This window comes from Stylophora pistillata, chromosome 3 (genome assembly GCF_964205215.1).
Source record: "Stylophora pistillata chromosome 3, jaStyPist1.2, whole genome shotgun sequence".
NCBI lineage: Eukaryota > Metazoa > Cnidaria > Anthozoa > Scleractinia > Pocilloporidae > Stylophora > Stylophora pistillata.
The window spans coordinates 32,113,355-32,133,542 of NC_142521.1; the positions used below are offsets into that span (position 1 = coordinate 32,113,355).

Consider the following 20,188-nt stretch of genomic DNA (forward strand, 5'->3'; position numbering starts at 1 on the left):
CCTTCCCTTCCCCCTCCCCTTCGCCTTGTCACTCGTCCAAAATAGTCCACCCGTCCAGTATGGCGAACGAATATTTGCCGCGCTGAGTCTTGCGTTCCACCGCCTGAACAAGGCTATGGTTCATTTGCATGACTGTTCATAAGAGACTGATCTTGGTTTCAACAGCCTCCACAACGCTTTGATCATGAGCTGCGCAGACCTTCGACCCGGCGCTGTGTTGCGAATCGTATTTTGCTCATGCATAGTCCCGACATTTTTCTTCATCTCAGCCATTTTGGTGTTATAGCTATTGCAAAATTGAAATGAGAATTGAGTGAAGCAGCAAGTGAACCCCGAACACGCTGAAATGGGCAACCTCTAGTACGTGGGTTTCTCTAAAACCTTCCACTCTTACTACGAGTGATCTTTTAGAAAATTTTCAATGTCAGGTACGTAGGTTATAAGAATATAGAAAACCGTAACGACAATGCAATCGTTATCGACAGCTCATTGAAGTAGATCAGATCTTTGAAGTGAAGGGTTAACCGTATGCCAAAGACAGTCGCCATCTCCTTTCGCTTAACATAATTTTTACAATTTTTTGGCTACTTTCGTACTTCCCAAAAGCCAATTAATCCCTTCTTTGGCTGATAAAAAAGCTCTCCGGTGTCAAACAAAGGTGAGTTCCAGCAACTCTGCAGCAATTTGCGAAATCAATTTTAAAAGATGAAATTAAAATTTTATGGCGCAGACTGAATTAGATTGACACTTGGACATCAAAGACAGCTGTTTGTACCTTGTTCTATTGTTTTAACAGTTTTTATGTAACAATTGCTGTTTTAATGATTGTTTGCCAACAGATACTGTTTCCTATGCTTACTATAGAGTTTTCCATCTTTTTACAGCAATCGACCGATAGGCCCATTCCAGGAAGCAACCTTGTATGTATGTATGCATGTATGTATGCATGTATGTATGTATGTATGCATGTATGTATGCATGTATGTATGTATGCATGTATGTATGTATGCATGTATGTATGCCTGCATGCATGTATGCCTGCATGCATGTATGCATGTATGCATACATGCATATATGCATGTATGCATACATGCATGAATGAATGAATGAACGAATGAATGCCGGAATGAATGAATGAATCAACGAATGAATGAATGAATGCATGCATGCATGTATGTTTACATACATACATACATACATACATACATGTTAGCATACATGTATGTATGTATGTATATACATACATACGTATGTATATACATGTATGTATATACATGTATGTATATACATACATACATGTATGTTTACATACATACATACATACATGTATGTTTACATACAAACATACATGTATGTTTACATACATACATACATACATGTATGTTTACATACCTACATACATTTATGTAATCAATTGTATAGGAAAATAAAAATTAAAACTTCGCACTACATAACTGTTTCGAAAGGGTCTGGTAGTCCTCTCTCGTCAGGTGTAAAATACTGGTTGACTAATGATCCTTTTATAGGGTTGACGATCCTTTTATACAGGCATGTATGTATGTATGTAAACTGAGTAGGATACATCCAAAACAAGAATAAGTTAAAGCATCGACCAAGACGCTAATTTTCTCTCCATGAAGGTTCTTCTAAGTTAATTTTACCGCTGGGTTCGAAGGCCCACACAACAACTAGTCAAAGCCATCTAGCTTCATGCTTAACCATGGAGCACATTCCTATGTTAAGGAGCCAGTTTAGGCTGAGAGGCATAATGACACGAATATCATTTTGTCACTCTAGTAGCGTAAGATCAATTTATGCCATGTCATACGAATACGCAGTTTCCCTTTCTTTTTATTGAGCGTGAAATTTTGGATATTTTTCAAGCACAATGAAGCATCAAATCCTAAACATCCATTCATGGCACACGCGCCTTTAGAAAAATGGAAAACTAAAAGGAAATTATTTTAACAGTTAACGAAAACCTGGAAACACATTTGGACTAATATGAACTATAATCGGTCTTCGATTTCTCTTTAAACGTAAAGGATTCGTTCCCGGTTGGCCATCTTTGACTTCTTGTACTCCTCAAGCTGAACTCCTTGAACTCTTTAACACGTAACCGACTGATCTGCCCTTAGCAAGTTGAGATCTTTGACAACCTTCTGTCCACTTAGAATGTTCGTTTGATTTCTTTTTCATTCATTGACTAAGGAAGCCAATGAAGGAGAGACGTTAGGTCAGGCCTCTATATAGACAAGTCTCTGCATAATCCTGGTACGAACGGGCCCATTTCCTCTTCTACGACCTGTGTGGTGTCTTTGTCTGCCTTTGCAGGGCTTTCAAGTCTGGCCATTTTACCATGTGTTCCTTGGCCCCCTGGTGTCGTTCCATCGTAACCAAGTGCCCGCTTTCGTGCACTTGCCGTAGATTGTATGGAGACGAATGTCCAGATTGCATGCTGTCTTCAACGGGCAAATTTGAATCAGAACTTCGCGGTTTCAACGCTTCAACGTCTGTACCTTCTGGCAATTGATCATTGTGTTCGGGGGGTGGGTTGAGAAACTACAAAATAAGGAAAATATTGATGTAATTTTAAGTTACGTAATTCTGAAGCAGTTTGCGCATCTGAAAAATTAGCCAACGAGTTTTAAATATGCTCCACTTCAGTAATCAGTTATCATCTCGCTCATCTCTAGCAATTCTCGTTCCTTTATAGTTAAGTCTTACCATTTTTGTTTCTTGCCATCTTACTACACTAATATTTTTAGGTTTTGTAGTTTTTCCCCACGTTGAAGGCACGATTGCATGTCACCACACAACAAACCACAATTTCTTAAAGTTGCACCTTTTGGTTCACCCATGAGAGATGACATGCTCACCGCGGGTGTCTCTTGTTTCACAAATGAAAACCCTACCACAACTACGGTAACACTAATCAACCCCTAACGCGGTAAATAGAACTGCTACGATGAAAGATGGCAGTCCGCTGATTCAAAGAGCTCGTCATTAATTTACTTACAGAAAAAATTGTGGGGTAAGAAATTTGCACATCTTTCATAAGTCAACGAGACACCCTCTCCGCCGTTTTGTTTGTTGGAAAATTCGCTACATCCAAAGTACCGCAAGCTTACTTCTGAAGCTGATCGAAAGAGCTATTATGGAAGTGAAGGAACATTGTTGACAAGTGAACGCTTACCGCCTGAAGTATTCGGCTTGTTTCGTCTGTTAGAGCATCATGGGAAAATCTGCACCGGTCGCCTTCCCGGCAAGATTTTGATGTGTGAAAAAATTTGCATGGAAATGAGCGTCAGGCAGGTTAAGGAATCCACACGAAAGAAAAAATAACAAAGAACAACACAATCGGCTTAAACGATATAAAACAACATTAACAAGTTCGACGAAACTGCTTCAAACTCCTCCGCCTAAATTTTAATTTTCTCACTTTTCCTCTGTCTGAAGAATACAAAATGAAGCACTGCTTTGTACAGCTTTAGCCTGATAATACCTATTAGTTGAAAAAATTCCAATACTCTACTGAACATAGGCTGATAGTTTCTAAAGAAACTGTTTGGGGCTGCGTCGGTGGGGGTAACGAAATAATTTGAATATATCACGCAACAAAGTTGAAATGGTAAATTGGCCACCGTTACGGTTATAAAAGCTGAAGTTTCAAGCGTTAGTCCTTCGTCGGAGCGAATAGAGGAATTGTGGGTTGTGTGCACTTTTAAAGGCAGAAAATGGAGCTACGTGATTGGTGGGAACATGGCTTACGATTTCCTGGCGTGGCTCCTTTGTGAGTTTCTTGAGGCTTGGCATGGTCCGCTGTTCTGAATGCTGTGGATTGAAAAATGCTAAGACACAAGTTAGTGGTCGCAGCAATCAAAATACAAGTGAACAAAGGCTGATAGTTTCTAAAGAAACATGCTCACTTTTTTTAATTGGCGTTCCTCTCTTTCTTCCTCCTAACTTTAGCACCCGTTTTGCATTACAGATAAGTTCTAACTCTAGCGTTCTCTTGACTTTAAAAGAAATGAAGTCGCAACGTTTGAAAAGGATATTGTGCATAAAAACGCAGTCATCTCCCAAGTGGCAGTTGTCAGCGGAAAGCTGGTAGAACTTGCAGATGACCTTCTTCTTCGCTAGAGCTGATCTGTCATGACGGAAACAGCACTCACTACCCTTTAGGGTCAAAAAAAAAATATATAAGTTAAAATTTACCACGATACTGGTTAATATTCAAAACCTATGCAATATTTGTATCACATTGTATGACAGTACGCGCCGCAATTTAATCCGTGAATCAAACATCAAGGTTAAAAGAATAAAGGAAATGAACGTCAGCTAAAGAAGCTGTTGCATGTTAAATAAATTCACCTTAGCAGCCCCTTTGGAAACGTAAAGAGCTAAATAAGATATTTGCGAAAACTGGCTTTTATTATTCCCATCTCACTGTACCTTTTGGCACTTTCCTTCGATGTAAAATGAGCAGATTGGTCTAGGTAGCTCCTTATAAACTGGTCTTGTTCTAGGTGGTGGTTCTCCTCTCCTTTTTCTCTCCAAAGCTTTGGCTGTTCGTTTTGCTTTCTTCAACTTCTTTGCGTGTTGTCCACCTCGGGTCTTACTTTTCAACAGCTGTGAAATCGTGGAATCAATAGATTGATTAACAATCGGCTCAGTCAATAAATAATTTAATCTCTGTATGGGTGAAGAAATAAATGGTATAGTAAGAGAGTTAATCAATCAATTGACCTCTAGGTAACTAGTAGTCAATGTCGTCACCCAGAGAGACATTCAGTCAGACAGTGACTTTGTCAGCTAACCCCTCGATCCATCAGAATCTGACCTAGGATTACTGGAATAAACGTTCACCATTGTTGGAAAGACACAGCCGTCAAACGTCTGTGCGTGTGCGAACGTTGTAGTGGCTGGGTAGCGTGGTTTCAGGCTGTCAGAACAAAGTCGTCTAGCAGGAATTATAAGCAGCCACGAAAATTAGTACGTCACGCTGTTGAAAAGCGTATATTTTTGGATCAAGCTAAAAAACAATGGAAAATTAACAGGACACCCGTAATCAAATAAGCTTTGCGTTCAAAACGTCTCAAGTTTTCCTAAACCTTAGTTTGTTTCATTTTACAGATTTCTATGAACGTTTCCGTTTTTCCCCCATTTTTTGCGTGACAGCGGTTGCCTCTTTAGTTTTCCTTGGGAATTGAGGGCGGAATATTTGCACACGGCCAGCCAGTATTGATCTCCTTGCGCATGCTCGACGTTTGACCGCCGTGTTGTGTTGACCAGCCTAAGAAATTAGGACACAAACCTTTTCACTGGCTGCCACCGTAAGATCCACAGTATATGACGACACCATCGATAACAGCGATCCGGGTTCCTCTAATTTTACCTGGGGTAGACTGTTTGCTGCTAATGACTTAGTCTCAGAATTTCTCTCGGAAGGAGTTACCATGAATGTATGTCCTGACACAGAGCCAAGCTTCTTTGTCTCTACTGTAACATCTTTCTTGTTTGAGGTAGGTTTCGTTTTCTGATCATCTGTTTTGTACCTGACTCTAGATGCCTTTTCAATGTTTGGAGAAAAAAAGTAAACGACAAAACAAATGAACATATTCAACCAAACAAATGTCTGTTCAATCGCGGACCCACCCTCTTTGTGGATTTAATTTTTTTCACAGAGACTTCACGTTACGGAACCAGGATACTTTCTCCAAGGAAAATGAGAGAGGATCCTGGGAACAAAGGTAATAATAGACATGTCATCTTTTCTTCCAGAATGGTTGCTTTTTCTGACCGCTACGAAATAATTCTAATAGTTTTCGTTTTCAGAAAGAAAAAAATGTTTTTTCATTCAGACCTGATTTTGTTCCTCAGCCCTCTTCCTTTTGCGAGATTTCTTTCTTCGATTTCTCCTTGTTCGTTTATCGTCCTTTTGCCTGCTCCTTGAGTATTTCACTCTTTGTCCAATTGTAGTGTCTTGATGAAATGTTATTCCGCCGGTATCTCTTTCAGTGTCGGAGTCAAGATCCATATCCTCGGCTTCATAATCACTTTTCGCGTCTCCTCCATCGGAATCATTTTCATCAACACTTTTCGCGTCATTCTCTTCTCCATCGGAATAATTTTCATCAGCAGGAAAGATATCATATTCTTCTTCATCCTCACCTGATGTCGACTCCACCATCACAAGCTCAGCGTATTCGTCACTGCCATCATCTGCTACATTGTCTCCTTCACCAACAGACTCAGCATTATCATTGCTGTCTTCATCAATATCATCTCTATCGTCGTCGTCACCACTGTATTCTTCGTCGTCGTCATCATAAGCATTACGATCACTAGTGATACTGTTAATAGAGGTAGCGCTGTGTTCCTTAACATCATCACTCTCGTTGAAAACACAAGTGTTATAGTTACCTGCATCAAAATTCTCTAAATGACGCCCATCAGTATCACTATCTGTACCCATAGCACTGTTCTTACTGGCGCTTCCCTTAACCACCTGGTCCTCACGACTGATTTCTGTGAGTTGGCTTTTCTCGTCATTGGACACATGATTTTGCTGGAAATTTTCATTCTGTTTAATCTTAGTACTGTGCTCTTCGACCAACACATTGAGCTTGTCAGAGCTTTGCTTTACAATGGAACTTCCTGTAACTATTGGTAAATCACTTGACAGGCTTTCTTGCTTTTTAGCGCTTGAGCTTTCAGGACTTTTAAGCTGAGTTAGTATGGAACCCGACCTTAATGGATCAAGAACTCTCATTGTTTTGTAATCAGTGCTTTCACTGATCTGCGTCTCTTTCTGGTCTTTAACTGAGTCTATAGTCAATCTCTGATAGTCACAGAAATACTCGCCATGATTTTCACTCAAACTGGTGTCTTCAGTGCTGAGTGCCAGTGAATCCTCTGATGGAACATTCCCCGTAAAGTCATCATTTGACTCTGCTTTCTTCGACTCTTGCATGGGTCCAGTGGGTGTTTCCTCACGCCTCTTATCCATAATCCCCTTACGATTTGTGCTGTCATTTTTTGGTAGAGCTATAGTGTTAGAGGATCTATTTACATCAAAATCAGAGTTTTCATCCACGTTATTCTTATCGTGTCGCCGCGCATTATTGTCATTAACAGGTACAAGAACCTGTGTTTCTTTAGCTTTTCTTGGTAGAATTTCAGATCCTGACACTTCTTTGCCATGAGAGAAAACTTCACCAGGTAGGTACTTCGATCCAGGTGTAGCCGTCACCAAGACATGTTTGCCTATGGCTACCTGATTGCTCCTGGGATCATCTTTAAAGGATTGATCAACGGTCTCCTGGCTACTCCTCTCAGGTAGACATACATCAGTGGTAGTTTTCCCAGCCTCGCTATGCTCTGAAAGTGCTCCCGATTCAACGTTGTTTCCACCATTTGCAGTGGACCCATGAGGAGCTCTAATCATGATTTGAGGGGCTGGTATTGTAACTAGACATCCTCCCTTCATCACTTTTTTCACCCTAGGTTTTGGTTTTAGCGGAGGAGGGACCACAATGTCCCGACCACTCGTCTGCTTTTGTGCCGCAAAAGTATCTCTATGCATATCCATACCTTTTGAGCCACTGGCTCTCCGTTGTACAGTTGAATCGTCTCCTTTAACTTCTTTGTTCCCATCATCTTTTCTCTCTATTTTGTCGCTGTTGACATCTCGTGTTGCCGAGTCAAAAGAAATGATTTGTCCTCGATGAGCAGTTCCTTGAATAGAGGTAGTTTCTTCCGATGTCATACTTTGATGAACGTGTCCCTTGTTCTCTGCTACCTTTGCTCGATTTACCTGTAGCACGAATTCAGGAATCATCAAATAATTTGTTCGCAGAAACTCCTCCACTGTTGGACGAGCGGTAGCCGAATACAACGGTGACATGCGGTAACCACTACTCGAAGAATTTGAACTCGAATGGTCTGGTTGGGGCCATGGCTCTTCATTTGGAGGAATTGGAGACGGAGCTTTGGAGAAAAGATCTTTTAGAGGCATTTTACGGACTGGAAGTTTCTAAAATCGTGAAATATCTTAAGTGCAAAAGAATGTACGATTGTTGTTACCTTCGTCCGCCATCTTTGATTTTAACGCTGACCAGTAACGAACGAATAGTCGCACATGTGCTTGATTGTCAGTTTTTGACCAGTTCCTTTCTCAAACTGAATTAATAACAAAACTCTACTTCTTTTCTCTCAAACTTTGGAAACATTTTAAAATGAGCGGCGGAGTTTACGGAGGAGGTAATGTTCGTAATATTTTGGATATTTCTTGCATGTTTTAATTTTGCTGGTCTGAGAAATGCTCTTTCGTTTACAGACGAAGTTGGAGCGATCGTGTTCGACATTGGCGCCCATTCAGTTCGAGCCGGTTATGCTGGTGAAGATTGTCCCAAGGTAAACAAATTTTTCAGTTCTATTCAGAATTCTAGCGACTATTTTCCCAAGTTTCCCGAAAATATGCAACAATTCACTTCTTATTAAAAGCGATCCGTGGAATAACTCAACTTTGTGGATCGATTTGTGATCGCAAGTTTGTGCATGATGAAGTGTTCTTTTACTTAGCTATAGCTTACAATTCCAGATGTGATCGACATGTTCCTTCTCTTTACAATGATCTAATATATTAAACAGTGAACGGGTGATGAGAATAAACAAGTCTACCAACCAGAGAGTGTTATCTTGATGCAACATCAAATTCTCTCAACCAAAATACAAGGAAATGTTTGACGTATGGAAGGGAGAATTGGTAATGAGACTTTTGGATTTGAATGGGAGATTGTGTTGTAGCTGCATTTCAATCAAGTATTTGACTCATGGACTCTTTTTCTTTGCTTCAGTTTTATTATTTATTTTGAATGTCTATCATTCGTAGCCACCTGACCTATGCATGTCATGTTTATTGTCCCTGGCCAATATACTCCTCCTTTCAATAGTCTATAATAATAATCTTTATTGAGATGACTTTTTCACATAAAATATGGTTTTCAAAAAGGATCTCCAACAAAAAACAAAACAAAACAAAAAAATTTTCTTTTTTCGCACATTAAAATTAAAAATAGCAGGTTAACATATTTGTGTGCAGTGTACACCAATTCACTGATTAAATCCTAATGTTACAGTACTGTTTTTGCAATGAGTTATATCTCTTAACACACTAAGAAAAATTGTTATTTTGGTGCATCAATAATTTGTTTTCCTTTTGCTTAAGTATGACATCCCAACACATGTGGGAACCTTAGAGGAGGAAGTTAGGGATGAAATTATGGAAACTGAGGGTCCTCCCGAAGGTAAGGTTTTTGCTAACAAACAAAGTTGAGAACAGCATCGTGCTGTAAATAAACTTCATGCTAAATAATTTAATTTGAATATATGACTAGCTCCCAGTTGGCTTGTTAGCTCAGTTGGTAGAGCACTGCATTGGTATCACAGAGGTCATGGGTTCAAATCCCACACAGGCCTGAATTTTTTTCATGCCTTATTTCTACTAATACATAAGTAAGGTTCATTCGCTCTGACGAAGGGCTAACGCTCGAAACGTCAGCTTTTGTAATCGTTACAGTAGCCAATTTACCATTTCAACTTTGTTGATATATCCAAATTATTTCGTTACTCCCACCGACGCAGCCCCAAACAGTTTCTTTCGAAACTATCAGCCTTTATTCATTACTGCAAAGATTGCTTTCATACAAACCTCATGCTGTTTGGAACTGGTATTAAACACTTTAACTCCCAGGAGTGATCAAGACACTGAATTACTGTATATTCCCCTAACAAAATCAAGACCAAATTAAATAGACAGATGTTAACCGCACCTGGTTAGCTCAATTGGTTAGAGGGCTGGACTGTGTTGTGCAGGAGGTCAAGGGTTTGAGCCCTGGCCGGACCAATACTTGTGGTCTTAAAATAACTGAGGTGAATTTGCTACCTTTCTATGATATCAAGAAATGGATAGATATTCTAGTCTTGTCGTATAATGATGAATAAAACCGTACGTCCCGTCTCCTGCAGGGTTAGGGGTAGGAGACGTTAATTTCCCACGCGTGAGATTACTGTGTGGTGGATGTCCTCCCTGGGGTGGGATGGTGAGTACGAAGGGGTTAGGTGTCAATTGGGACGAAAGTTCTGTTCCTTTCTCCTGCCATTCGCATGGCAAACAAATTAAAATTCCTAAAACTCCTAAAACAAGAAATGAGAATGAAGAAAATATCGATTTAGGGATTATTAGTCAATCCAATACCAAATTCTCCAAAGTCACTTTAGGAGAATTATACAACAGATGGTAGGAAGAATTTTTTATGAGATCTTGGCAGTTAAAAGGCTTAAGCTTCAACATGCTGATATATGAATATGATAAACTCATGAATATGATAAACTCATGAATATGATAGACTCGTTACTTGAAAATCCATGCACCAATGTGACTTTTGTTGATTTAGTTTCTACTTTGCAAACCAGCATTTATATACCGTAAAAGCCTGCAGATAAGCTGTACCCACAGATAAGCTGCAAAAGAAATCCAAAGAAGTCTCCTTCATCCATTGTTTATCAAATGTAAACTCATCATTAACATTGCAACAGAAAGTACTTCAAAGTCTTACCCACAATTTTAGCACTTTAATGTAATGAACATCGTTTCTACCAACTTTGACATATGATTGGTCTTTTTCTGGTATTTGTTGACAGGAATTTCTTCATTCAACGCAGTTTTTCCATAGATTTTTGTATTACAGCAAGAATGTGAGCAGAACATTATAAGCTTAGTAACCAGGCATTTGATTGAATGAGAAATGGACATTCATGGCACCTTTTTCAAATGTTTCCGCAGATTAGCCACATCCCTAATTTCTAGGGACGATTTTTGGAAAAAAAAAGTGCAGCTTATCTACAGGCTTTTACAGTAACTTTCTTTTCTTTGCCAATGGGCAAGTTGAATTTCAACATTGTTTGCAGTAATGTGAATGCTGATTAAACAAACTCATTTGCAAATCAATTTACAACAAGAAAATTTTTAGAAAGCTTTTGTAGGCTCTGATCTGTCTATAAAGTGAGGCCTCACTCAGTCTTTAAAGTCTATAAAGTGGGGTCTCACTCAGTTATTCCCAATATAAATCACCCAGACAATATCATTACAGAAATTTTCTGCTCTTTACCTGTGGCTGTAACTCTTGTTGAATTTCACTCAAATTTGTTATATTTCTGTTATTATCCTTGCAGAGAAGCCAAAACTTCCAGAGAAAAAGTTTTATATTGACACAAATTACATTCATCTTCCTAAAGAGAACATGGAAATTATAAATCCAGTTAAGGATGGGATGAGTGAGTACAAAGTCCATACATAGCTTTTAACGCTGTACACCCTAACATCAGTATAAATTTATATTCTCCTTATTGTTTTCTATACACTTCCTATTTTGCTGATGAGGAGAGTTTGTTTCACAATCAAGAGTTTCTTTAGTTGTTGATCATTTCTTCTATTCTCCTGATCTTAATGTGTGATTTAGGGGTGATGTTGTAAGGAAAAACTAGATGGAAGTTACTCTTAAGGGTCCAAGGTTAAAAGGGGGTAGGGTTTTGAAAAAAGAGTTAAACCTTAAAGAGTTTCTAAAGCTATTTATGGTGGCCAATTTATATTATAAACATAGTTGATTCAGTTTGTAACATGCAGACTGATGAGTTTCATTTTTGTGCATTTTTTTGGCATTGTTGTCAATACCCACAGCTAGAAAAGGGGGGGGGGGCGGGGGCAGTGTGGGTGGGATCTCAAGTGCTTCTGTACATGTATGGTGAATGCATCTCATGAGTGTTTTTTGTTATGTTGTTGTTGTTATTATTTTTTTTTATTTTTTTTTTCAAATTATAACCACACAAACAACACTACTTACATAATAACTACATTGACAATACTTACACAGAATTCTCTACATATATTGTGTTACGATACTTACATTATGGTATACAACTCATTTATTGCATTACAAGTGTTTTTGGTTTGATTGTTTTTTGTTGTTTTTCAATGAAGTTGAAGATTGGGATACATTTGAGAAACTGTTGGATTACATGTATGCAAAGGACATCAAGTCTGAATCAGCCCTTCACCCTGTGGTTATGTCAGAAGCTTCAGTAAGTCAGATTTATTGTGAAACTGTTGATCTGTTTATGTACCAAATGGCTTTGGTTGTAAAACTCAAGTGTACTCAAGTGTGCTCGAGTGTAAAACTTACTCTCGCCAATACCAACCATGTTTCTTCTTGGCTTCATTATATTTTTTTTTTTTCCAGTGGAATGTTCGTGCAAAGAGAGAGAAACTCACAGAACTGATGTTTGAAAAGTACAATATCCCAGCATTCTTTCTGTGCAAAAGTGCAGTGCTTACAGCATTTGCAAATGGTAGATCCACTGGACTTGTCATAGATTCTGGAGCAACACAGACCAGTGCTGTACCCGTTCATGATGGATATGTTCTTCAGCAAGCAATTGTGAAGTCTCCTTTAGCTGGGGACTTCATCACCGCCCAGTGCCGACAGATGTTTGAAGAACAGACTATTGAAATTGTCCCACCTTACCTCATTGCTAGTAAGGTAAGGCGTAACACACGGGTAACCATTTATACCCCAACATCATTATGTATCTTCTCCCAACTGTTCTCTCTGTATTTGGTAAGATGCTGACAAGGAGAATTTTTTTTAAACAATCAGTAGTTTCTTTGGTAGTCATTTCCTTTATTATTGTGACCTTAATCAGGGCTTGACACTTAGGGTAGCCAACTAGCCACAGACTGGATAAAATTCAGTTTTGGCTTGTGGTTTTCAATTGCTCCTAGCCAGTTTGGCTAGTAAACAAACTGAAATTGTCATAGCATCTAAGATATCCCCCAGCCACTCGGCTCGTAATTTAAAAAGTTAGTGTAGAGCCCTGCCTAATGTGTGATTCATGGGTGATGGATGTTAGTAGATACGATATTATAATTAGATGTTTGTCGCTCTAAGAGATCAAGGGTTAAAAAATAATAGAGGTTTTCACTACAATGCTCTTTACTTGCAGGGCAAAAAATTGTGGGTTGTTGAAATATTTTTGTTTACATTTTTTAAATGAGACCTGCTTTTGAAAGGCTGTAAATTTGGGTAAAATAGAGTTGTGTTGTATCTATCTGTTATAATTGCATTTGCATAACAATTCCATTTATTCTTGCAACAAAGAATATTAAGTTGCTTTGTACTGTTCTTTTAGGAAACCTCAAAAGAAGGCGGGCCAGCTGTTTTCACCAAGAAGAACAACATTCCACCACTTACAAAATCATTTCACAGACACATGGTTAATGTAAGTGGTAGATATTATAAATTATAGTAATTTTAAATTGTAAATGTTAATATAAGGACATATGAAAACTTTACAACTTTACTTTATTTAGCACTCGAGTTTTAGTTACAATATTAACATAAAAGACAGGAAAGGATACATAATGTAAAAAAATTAAAGGTAACAGTGGTCTATAGTTCGTGCATGGAGGCTAAGAAAACCGCGAGGTTATCGAGTTAGCCTCCATCTCTTTTGGATTCACATAGAATTAACTGGGAGTAGAGGGAAGGATCACTGAATTAAAAGCTACAAGAATTGTGGAAGACTTACATTTGAGATAACTTGACTGATAGATAGTTTTAGCACTTTTGATTTGTGGAAACTTAGGTTTGATATTGCTGATATAGAATAAAGTTTTTAACACTTTTGGAGAAAGCAAATTGATTTAGGTCTTAAAATTTGTATTGCAGTTTATGCCAAATATCAATGGCCATAAATGGCCATTCATTTGTTTGCCAGTATTTGTTTTTACTCAAAATTTGGGAAGATTATGTTTGGCTGCATACCTGGTGTTATAATTTTGTACGTTGCTGGCATACTGGAAAAAATGGTTAAAGAGTTCTGGGAGAGCACCTTTGTGCCATGCATGAATAAATTTAAGAGCATACAAGCGATATACGTTAGCTACCGTTAACATTTCCCAGATATTAAGTAGAGGCAGTGCACTTTCGGTAATTTTCCCAGATAGAGTTGCAAAGAACATTAACTTAATAACATGATTTTGCTTAGTTTGTATTTTATGTAAATTTGTCTTGCTGTTGCTGCCCCAGGCAATGATAGCGTACGAAATGTAAGGATAGATAAGATTATAATAGATCTGCTTAAGTTGTTTGAGAGGTAGACAATGCCTCAACTTAGAGATTACTCCTGCATTCCGTGAAAGCTTAGCGCACACATATGAGATGTGATATTTCTAAGTTAAAACACTATCGATCATTACTCCTAAATATTTAATGTGGTCCTTCCGTTCTAAGGAGTGGCATGATCCGTCTCGGTTAGTTATCTTTTTATTAACATTCATGTTCTTTTTCCCTGGCGAGTTTACAATCATGTAATTGGTTTTCTTTAAATTTATCGATAGCTTGTTTATGTCATACCATTCCTTGACCATTTTTAGTTCTACATTCATTTGCATTTCTAATGATTGTATATCTTTTGCAGAAGCAAACAAGTTAGTATCGTCCGCAAATATTTTAAATGAAAATATTCCTATGATAAAAAATGTTGAAGTTTGTCTTAGATTTAGCAATGCTTTCTACATTTGTAAGAGGTTGAAGCGAGTGTTTACTTGTAATTCATGTGTTTAAATTCATGTCGTCTTTTTTCCTAGGAAACCATACAAGATTTTCAAGCGAGTGTGCTCCAAGTATCTGATGGTCCTTATGATGAAAGGTGAATCTTGCAGGGAACCAAATTGCCCCTGAACAATCAAGAATTTCTTCGTTCCGTCGTCCCTTCGTCCCTTCTTTTCTTCGTTTCTTTGTTTGCCCTCCTTTCGTTCCTTCGCAAGTTTGTCCCTTAAATTTGCCCCAGCATTTACGACCATCGTTTCTTTTGCTTTTCTCTTTTTCATCCTCTTAACCCTTAGTTTCAACTTTTGCTGCTTTCTTCCGTTTATTGGTAATTTTTTTTCCTGGTGTCAGTGTTGTAAAAGGACAAATGAAGTCTCCTTTGTCTCTTACATTTGTATCTGTTACTTTTCTACTCTTTTTTTTTTCTTTTTTTGTTTTGTTTTGTTTTGTTTTGTTTTGTTCTGTTAATTAATATTTCTGTTCGTTTATGTACATTTAACAGCATTCTTGGCAATATTCCTGGAGTAGTGTACGAATTTCCAAATGGTTATAACAACACATTTGGTGTGGAGAGGTTTAAGATTTGTGAAGGACTCTTTGATCCTTCAAATGTCAAGGTCAGTCCTCCTGCTCTCTCTTAAACTTATAACTCCCATGAGTGACCAAGACAGAGTCTCTCCTTACAATATCAATGCAAATATTTATTTATTTATTTATTCGCCGCCTTATTGTGATACAAAACGAGTTTACAGAAATTTGTTACAATATGGCAGGAAAGCCCAAAGAAACCATAGGGCTTATGCAACGTGGGCTTTCCATGATAAATAACGATGTGTAAGGTAGATATTAGATTAACTGAACAGCAGCGGGAGAGTATAGATAAAACGAAAGAATAGAAAAAAAAAAAGAGAAAGGGAAAATTTTAAACTTATAACTCCCATGAGTGACCAAGACAGAGTCTCTCCTTACAATATCAATGCAATTATTTATTTGAATAAAGGCTGATAGTTTCGAAAGAAACTGTTTGGGGCTGCGTCGGTGGGAGTAACGAAATAATTTGGATATATCAACAAAGTTGAAATGGTAAATTGGCCACCGTAATGATTACAAAAGCTGACGTTTCGAGCGTTAGCCCTTCGTCGGAGCGAAACTTTTTTTTTATTTATTTATTTATTCGCCGCCTTATTGTGATACAAAACGAGTTTACAGAAATTTGTTACAATATGGCAGGAAAGCCCAAAGAAACCATAGGGCTTATGCAACGTGGGCTTTCCATGATAAATAACGATGTGTAAACTAGTTATTAGATTAACTGACCAGTAGCGGGAGAGTATAGATAAAACAAAAGAATTGGAAAAAAAAAAAAAAAAAAAAAAAAAAAAAAGAGAAAGGGAAAGGGAGTAGAGGGGAAGGAGCAAGTTAAGAGAGAAGGAATTTCTTTAGATTTTTCCTAAAAGTAGATACACTTACTGAACTTACAACGTCTGGACTAAGCGAATTAAAAAACAAAGGGCCTTGGTATTGTTCAAAACGAGAAACGTCTTCTATTAGTTCTACACTTAGGAACATAAAAGGAACTGGCATTCTTAGTATCACAATCATGGACCTGATTCCTTCGTAGAGACGTGTTATTAAATACTTCTGGTAACACCCCGATTTCAAGCAAATAAGTAATGAGAATAAGGAAAGAGGAAAATCAGGGGATTATCAGTTGATCCAATACCAAATTCTCCAAACTAACATCTTAAGAATTGTATGGCAGAAAGTGAGGAGAATTACGAATGAGATCTTGGGAATGAAAGAGTTAATGACCAACCCGATGATAAGTTTTAAACGAGTGAGCGACCATTACGCTGCAGAAACTATGTGCATGTTCCCACTTTAGGTCAACGCTGCGAGTCGCGGGCGTTTTCGTCGCCATGGCCGCCAAAGCTGTCGCAAAATTTTCCTATTTGTCCAACTGACTCTTTTTGGCGGTCACATAGCGAGCTTTAGAAAATGTTATTAATGTTTTGTAGTTTTTTCAGCTGAAAATGAGATAGTAAAAGTTATGACAATAATTGTTTGAATAAAGGATGAAGCATGCTCCTATCGCTAGATCCGCTGGCATCGCTCTATGAATTTAAGAAACGTGAGAGGCAGTTTGAGGAAGGCTTTCTTTAAACCTGCCAGCAATATATAGAGGTGCAAATGATGGCATTGTAATATTATCTTGACGTTGCTTCAGGGTATAGAGGGAAGTACAGCTATTGGTGTCACTCAAGTGGTCACCACAAGTGTAGGAATGACAGACATAGATATAAGAGCGGTGAGTGCTTCTGGCTATTGAGAAGGGTTTCATTGATTTATAAGTCTTCATTCTAAAATTGAAAAACATGGAAATTAATGTCAAATTGTTCTTGTAGATTAGTCATGGATAAATTACATATAATCGAGCGACTCGTGATCAATCGACTTCACTCGAGCTGTCCTCCAAGTCAAAAAGCTCGCAGGGTAGCAGTTGAATCGTCTGGGTGTTGGTTTCCGTCTGCACATTCTTAATATCAATTTGGATTTTTTTTCTCGCGGAAATTGACGAACGACTAGTTTACAGATAAATCCACCTACAATGTGGCCGGACACCTCACGTTTGAGAGTGTGTTATAAGTAATTTATCATGCTCCTTTGTTTAACATGAACTTGACTGTAATGTAACCTTTGGTTTGAACGCAGGGTTTGTTTGGATCTGTCATCGTCACAGGCGGAAATACCCTGTTACAAGGTTTTACTGATAGACTGAACCGAGAACTTCTTTCTAAAACGCCACCAGTGAGTATGAGCATAGTTGCTGTGTAGCTTTACTATTTCTTAACGGATTTGTGTAACATGCTGCTGTGACCTTCCTTGCACGAAAAGTTTTTCTGTAGTCAACTCTCTTGTGGGATCACATGGAGTGTAGGAAAACGTGGTCGCTCAAAGAGGTGTTTCCGTCTAATAATTTGTCAGAAAGACAAAAACTGTATGGAACCACGAGTCTATTAATTGCCTGAAAAAAGTAAGGGGCCGATCATTTAACTCTTAAGGGGAAGGGGGGTGGGTGATTTTGAAAAAAAAAATTCCTGCAAGCAATTGTTGGAAGAAAAAATTGCATGCGGCCCAAATGTAACAGAAAAAAAGGGGCATTTAGAACGGAAAAAAATATCCTGCCCAGCAGATTACTAGAAAAAAAATTTCTTGATAACCAGAAATCACCCACCCCACCCCCCCCCCCTCAAAAGTTAAATGGTCGGCCCCTAAGAAATGATAATTTAAAAGAATTATAACAATAATAATAATGATAATACTAATAATAATAACGATGGTAATAGTAATAAATATGATACTAATAATAATGGATTAGCATAAGGCAAGTTTGAATCTCTATTGAAAAAAACACTCATTTCAAATCAAGTGATGCACCGTGGTGCACTACTCCATGAATAAGTTGTTTTCCTTTCCTAAACATGCACATGCAATCAGTTCATTCAAACAAAGCCTCAAAGTCTTCTGATCCAAGATGTAAGATCGCTCAATTATGTATTTTGAATTGGTAAAGTCGACTAGAACATCAGTATTTTTTCGGAACTGCAGGTTGGCCAGTTAGCGGAGAATTTAAGCGAAAAAAATCGTGAAGTTTCTGGCCGCAAAGGTGGTCGCGGTCCTCATGCGATTTTACGAGAGAGCTATTGAAACGGCCTTCCAACGCGAGAAAAAGAAAGAAAGAAAAAAAAAAAAGAAAGTTGGTCGTTTTAAAGGAGTTATCAATAAGAGAGAGCGAACTACTTCCATCTTGACATATGTATGTTAGTTGTTCAGTGAATGATTGTTCCTGGTAACGAGGAAGGAGTAAATGTAATCATCCATTATGACTTTACGTCGGTATATATATATGTATATATACCGACGCATATATATATGTATATATATATATATATATATATAAATGTAAAAATGTAAAAAACCTTATCTTTGAATCGCAGAGTGCTCTACAATCATATGGAGCTTTGTAAACGATTATTTAGGAAAATAAAAATTAAAACTTGATACTACAGATCTGTTTCGAAAGGAAAAGTCCTCTCGAAGCAGATCTGTAGTATCAAGTTTTAATTTTTATTTTCCTAAATAAATAATGCAGTTAGTTATATATATATATATATATATATATATATATAGTGTGTGTATATATATGTATATATAATGTGTATATATATATATATATGTATATATAATGTGTATATATATATATATAATGTGTGTGTATATATATATATATATATATATATATATATATATATAATGTGTGTATATATATATATATATATATATATATATATATAATAAGATATATATATATCTTATTAACCAAGCGCGAGGGCCGTACTGGGAGAATATCGGCCCAAGGTCTTGACAGTACGGACCTCGCAGCGTTTGGTCCGTACAAAAAAGACTGAGGGCCGATATTCCTCCAGTACGGTCCCGAGCAAGCTTGGTTAATAAGAGATGTATTATACGACTGAAGTTCAAAGGGACACAAGTGCGGTACCATTCGGGATTATTCGGGACAAGGCCCGGTCCAATACTTAGAGAATATTGGACCGGCAATAGAGCATTTTCATTGGTTGATTTTAGTTATTGGCCCTCTGACTGCCCGAGTCGTGTAATAAGTTGTAGTTCAATTTATGAAACCTCTTGATTATTGTTATGTTTTTTTCAGAGCATGAGATTAAAGCTGATATCGAGTGCACCCACCGAGAGACGATTTAACCCATGGATAGGCGGTTCTATTCTCGCATCACTGGTAAATAATGATAAAGCAAACCCTGCTATCGAGGAAACAAAATATCCTTTTCCTGCCCCAGATACTAATTTGAACAGCATAAATATTGGAAGAAACTTCTTTTGCTCAATTTCCTTTTTATTTATTTTTTTTCCAGGGCTCATTTCAGCAAATGTGGATATCAAAGCAAGAGTACGAAGACCAAGGAAAGGGTTGTGTTGAAAGAAAGTGTCCTTGACAATTTCGCCTTTCGCAGCAACTGTAGTCTATATTTAATGTATCATAGCAGATTTCACCAAATCACCGTAAAGCTCTCCTGTAACGTTTTTATACTTCAGAATACGTTATAAATACATGTTGTGCTTGAGATTATTTCTCGTACCAGGGGTAAACCGAACATCTTGACAGATGGACTAATTTTGACGTTTTCTGCGCAAAGTTAACAGAAGTGGAGAAAAACGCTCAACGCGATGGAACACTAATGCTCTCACATTTGATCAACCAGTGTAAAACCCACGTCTTAAGTTTATGAAATGTCTCAAGTAAACTGACAAAATATGAGTTCTTAGTGCGCATGTCTTCCATCGAATTACAGCTGTCTTATGCAAGGATTTCATTCTCAACACGCTGAATTTTTGGAAACATCGGTACCGGCTTCCCTACAGAACGTGCGTTAATTTGTGAGTGAATACCGTAGCGCGATGTTTTAAGGCATAATGCA

At 37.8% G+C, this 20,188-nt stretch overlaps 2 protein-coding genes and 1 non-coding gene across 3 annotated transcripts; 2 read left to right on the plus strand and 1 right to left on the minus strand.

Moving 5' to 3' along the window:
- Positions 1–1,833: 1,833 nt before the first annotated feature.
- Positions 1,834–8,108, minus strand: LOC111329639 (uncharacterized). Its single transcript, XM_022934387.2, is given in 7 exon segments — positions 1,834–2,421; positions 2,424–2,562; positions 3,197–3,306; positions 4,059–4,179; positions 4,456–4,632; positions 5,318–5,572; positions 5,867–8,108. Coding segments are annotated over 7 exon segments (3,132 nt in total). The 5' UTR covers positions 8,021–8,108; the 3' UTR covers positions 1,834–2,245.
- On the plus strand, positions 8,109–20,028 carry LOC111329638 (actin-like protein 6B). The gene is made up of 13 exons (XM_022934386.2): positions 8,109–8,265; positions 8,342–8,418; positions 9,233–9,311; positions 11,239–11,340; positions 12,044–12,144; positions 12,303–12,602; positions 13,252–13,341; positions 14,711–14,772; positions 15,175–15,289; positions 16,900–16,980; positions 17,385–17,480; positions 19,405–19,488; positions 19,625–20,028. The coding sequence occupies exons 1-13, from the start codon at positions 8,241–8,243 to the stop codon at positions 19,703–19,705; spliced, it is 1,293 nt and encodes a 430-aa protein (XP_022790121.1). The 5' UTR covers positions 8,109–8,240; the 3' UTR covers positions 19,706–20,028.
- Trnat-ggu (transfer RNA threonine (anticodon GGU)) lies at positions 9,411–9,483 on the plus strand. Its single transcript has one exon. It is a non-coding gene; the product is annotated as a tRNA-Thr (tRNA).
- Positions 20,029–20,188: the final 160 nt, after the last annotated feature.

Bases quoted from the DNA above. Each gene is read 5' to 3' on its own strand.
- LOC111329638 (XM_022934386.2), top strand. From the start codon at position 8,241: ATGAGCGGCGGAGTTTACGGAGGAG. The intron at 8,419-9,232 runs GTAAACAAATTT...CTTTTGCTTAAG, and splicing joins CTGGTGAAGATTGTCCCAAG to TATGACATCCCAACACATGT. The intron at 17,481-19,404 runs GTGAGTATGAGC...TGTTTTTTTCAG, and splicing joins TTCTTTCTAAAACGCCACCA to AGCATGAGATTAAAGCTGAT.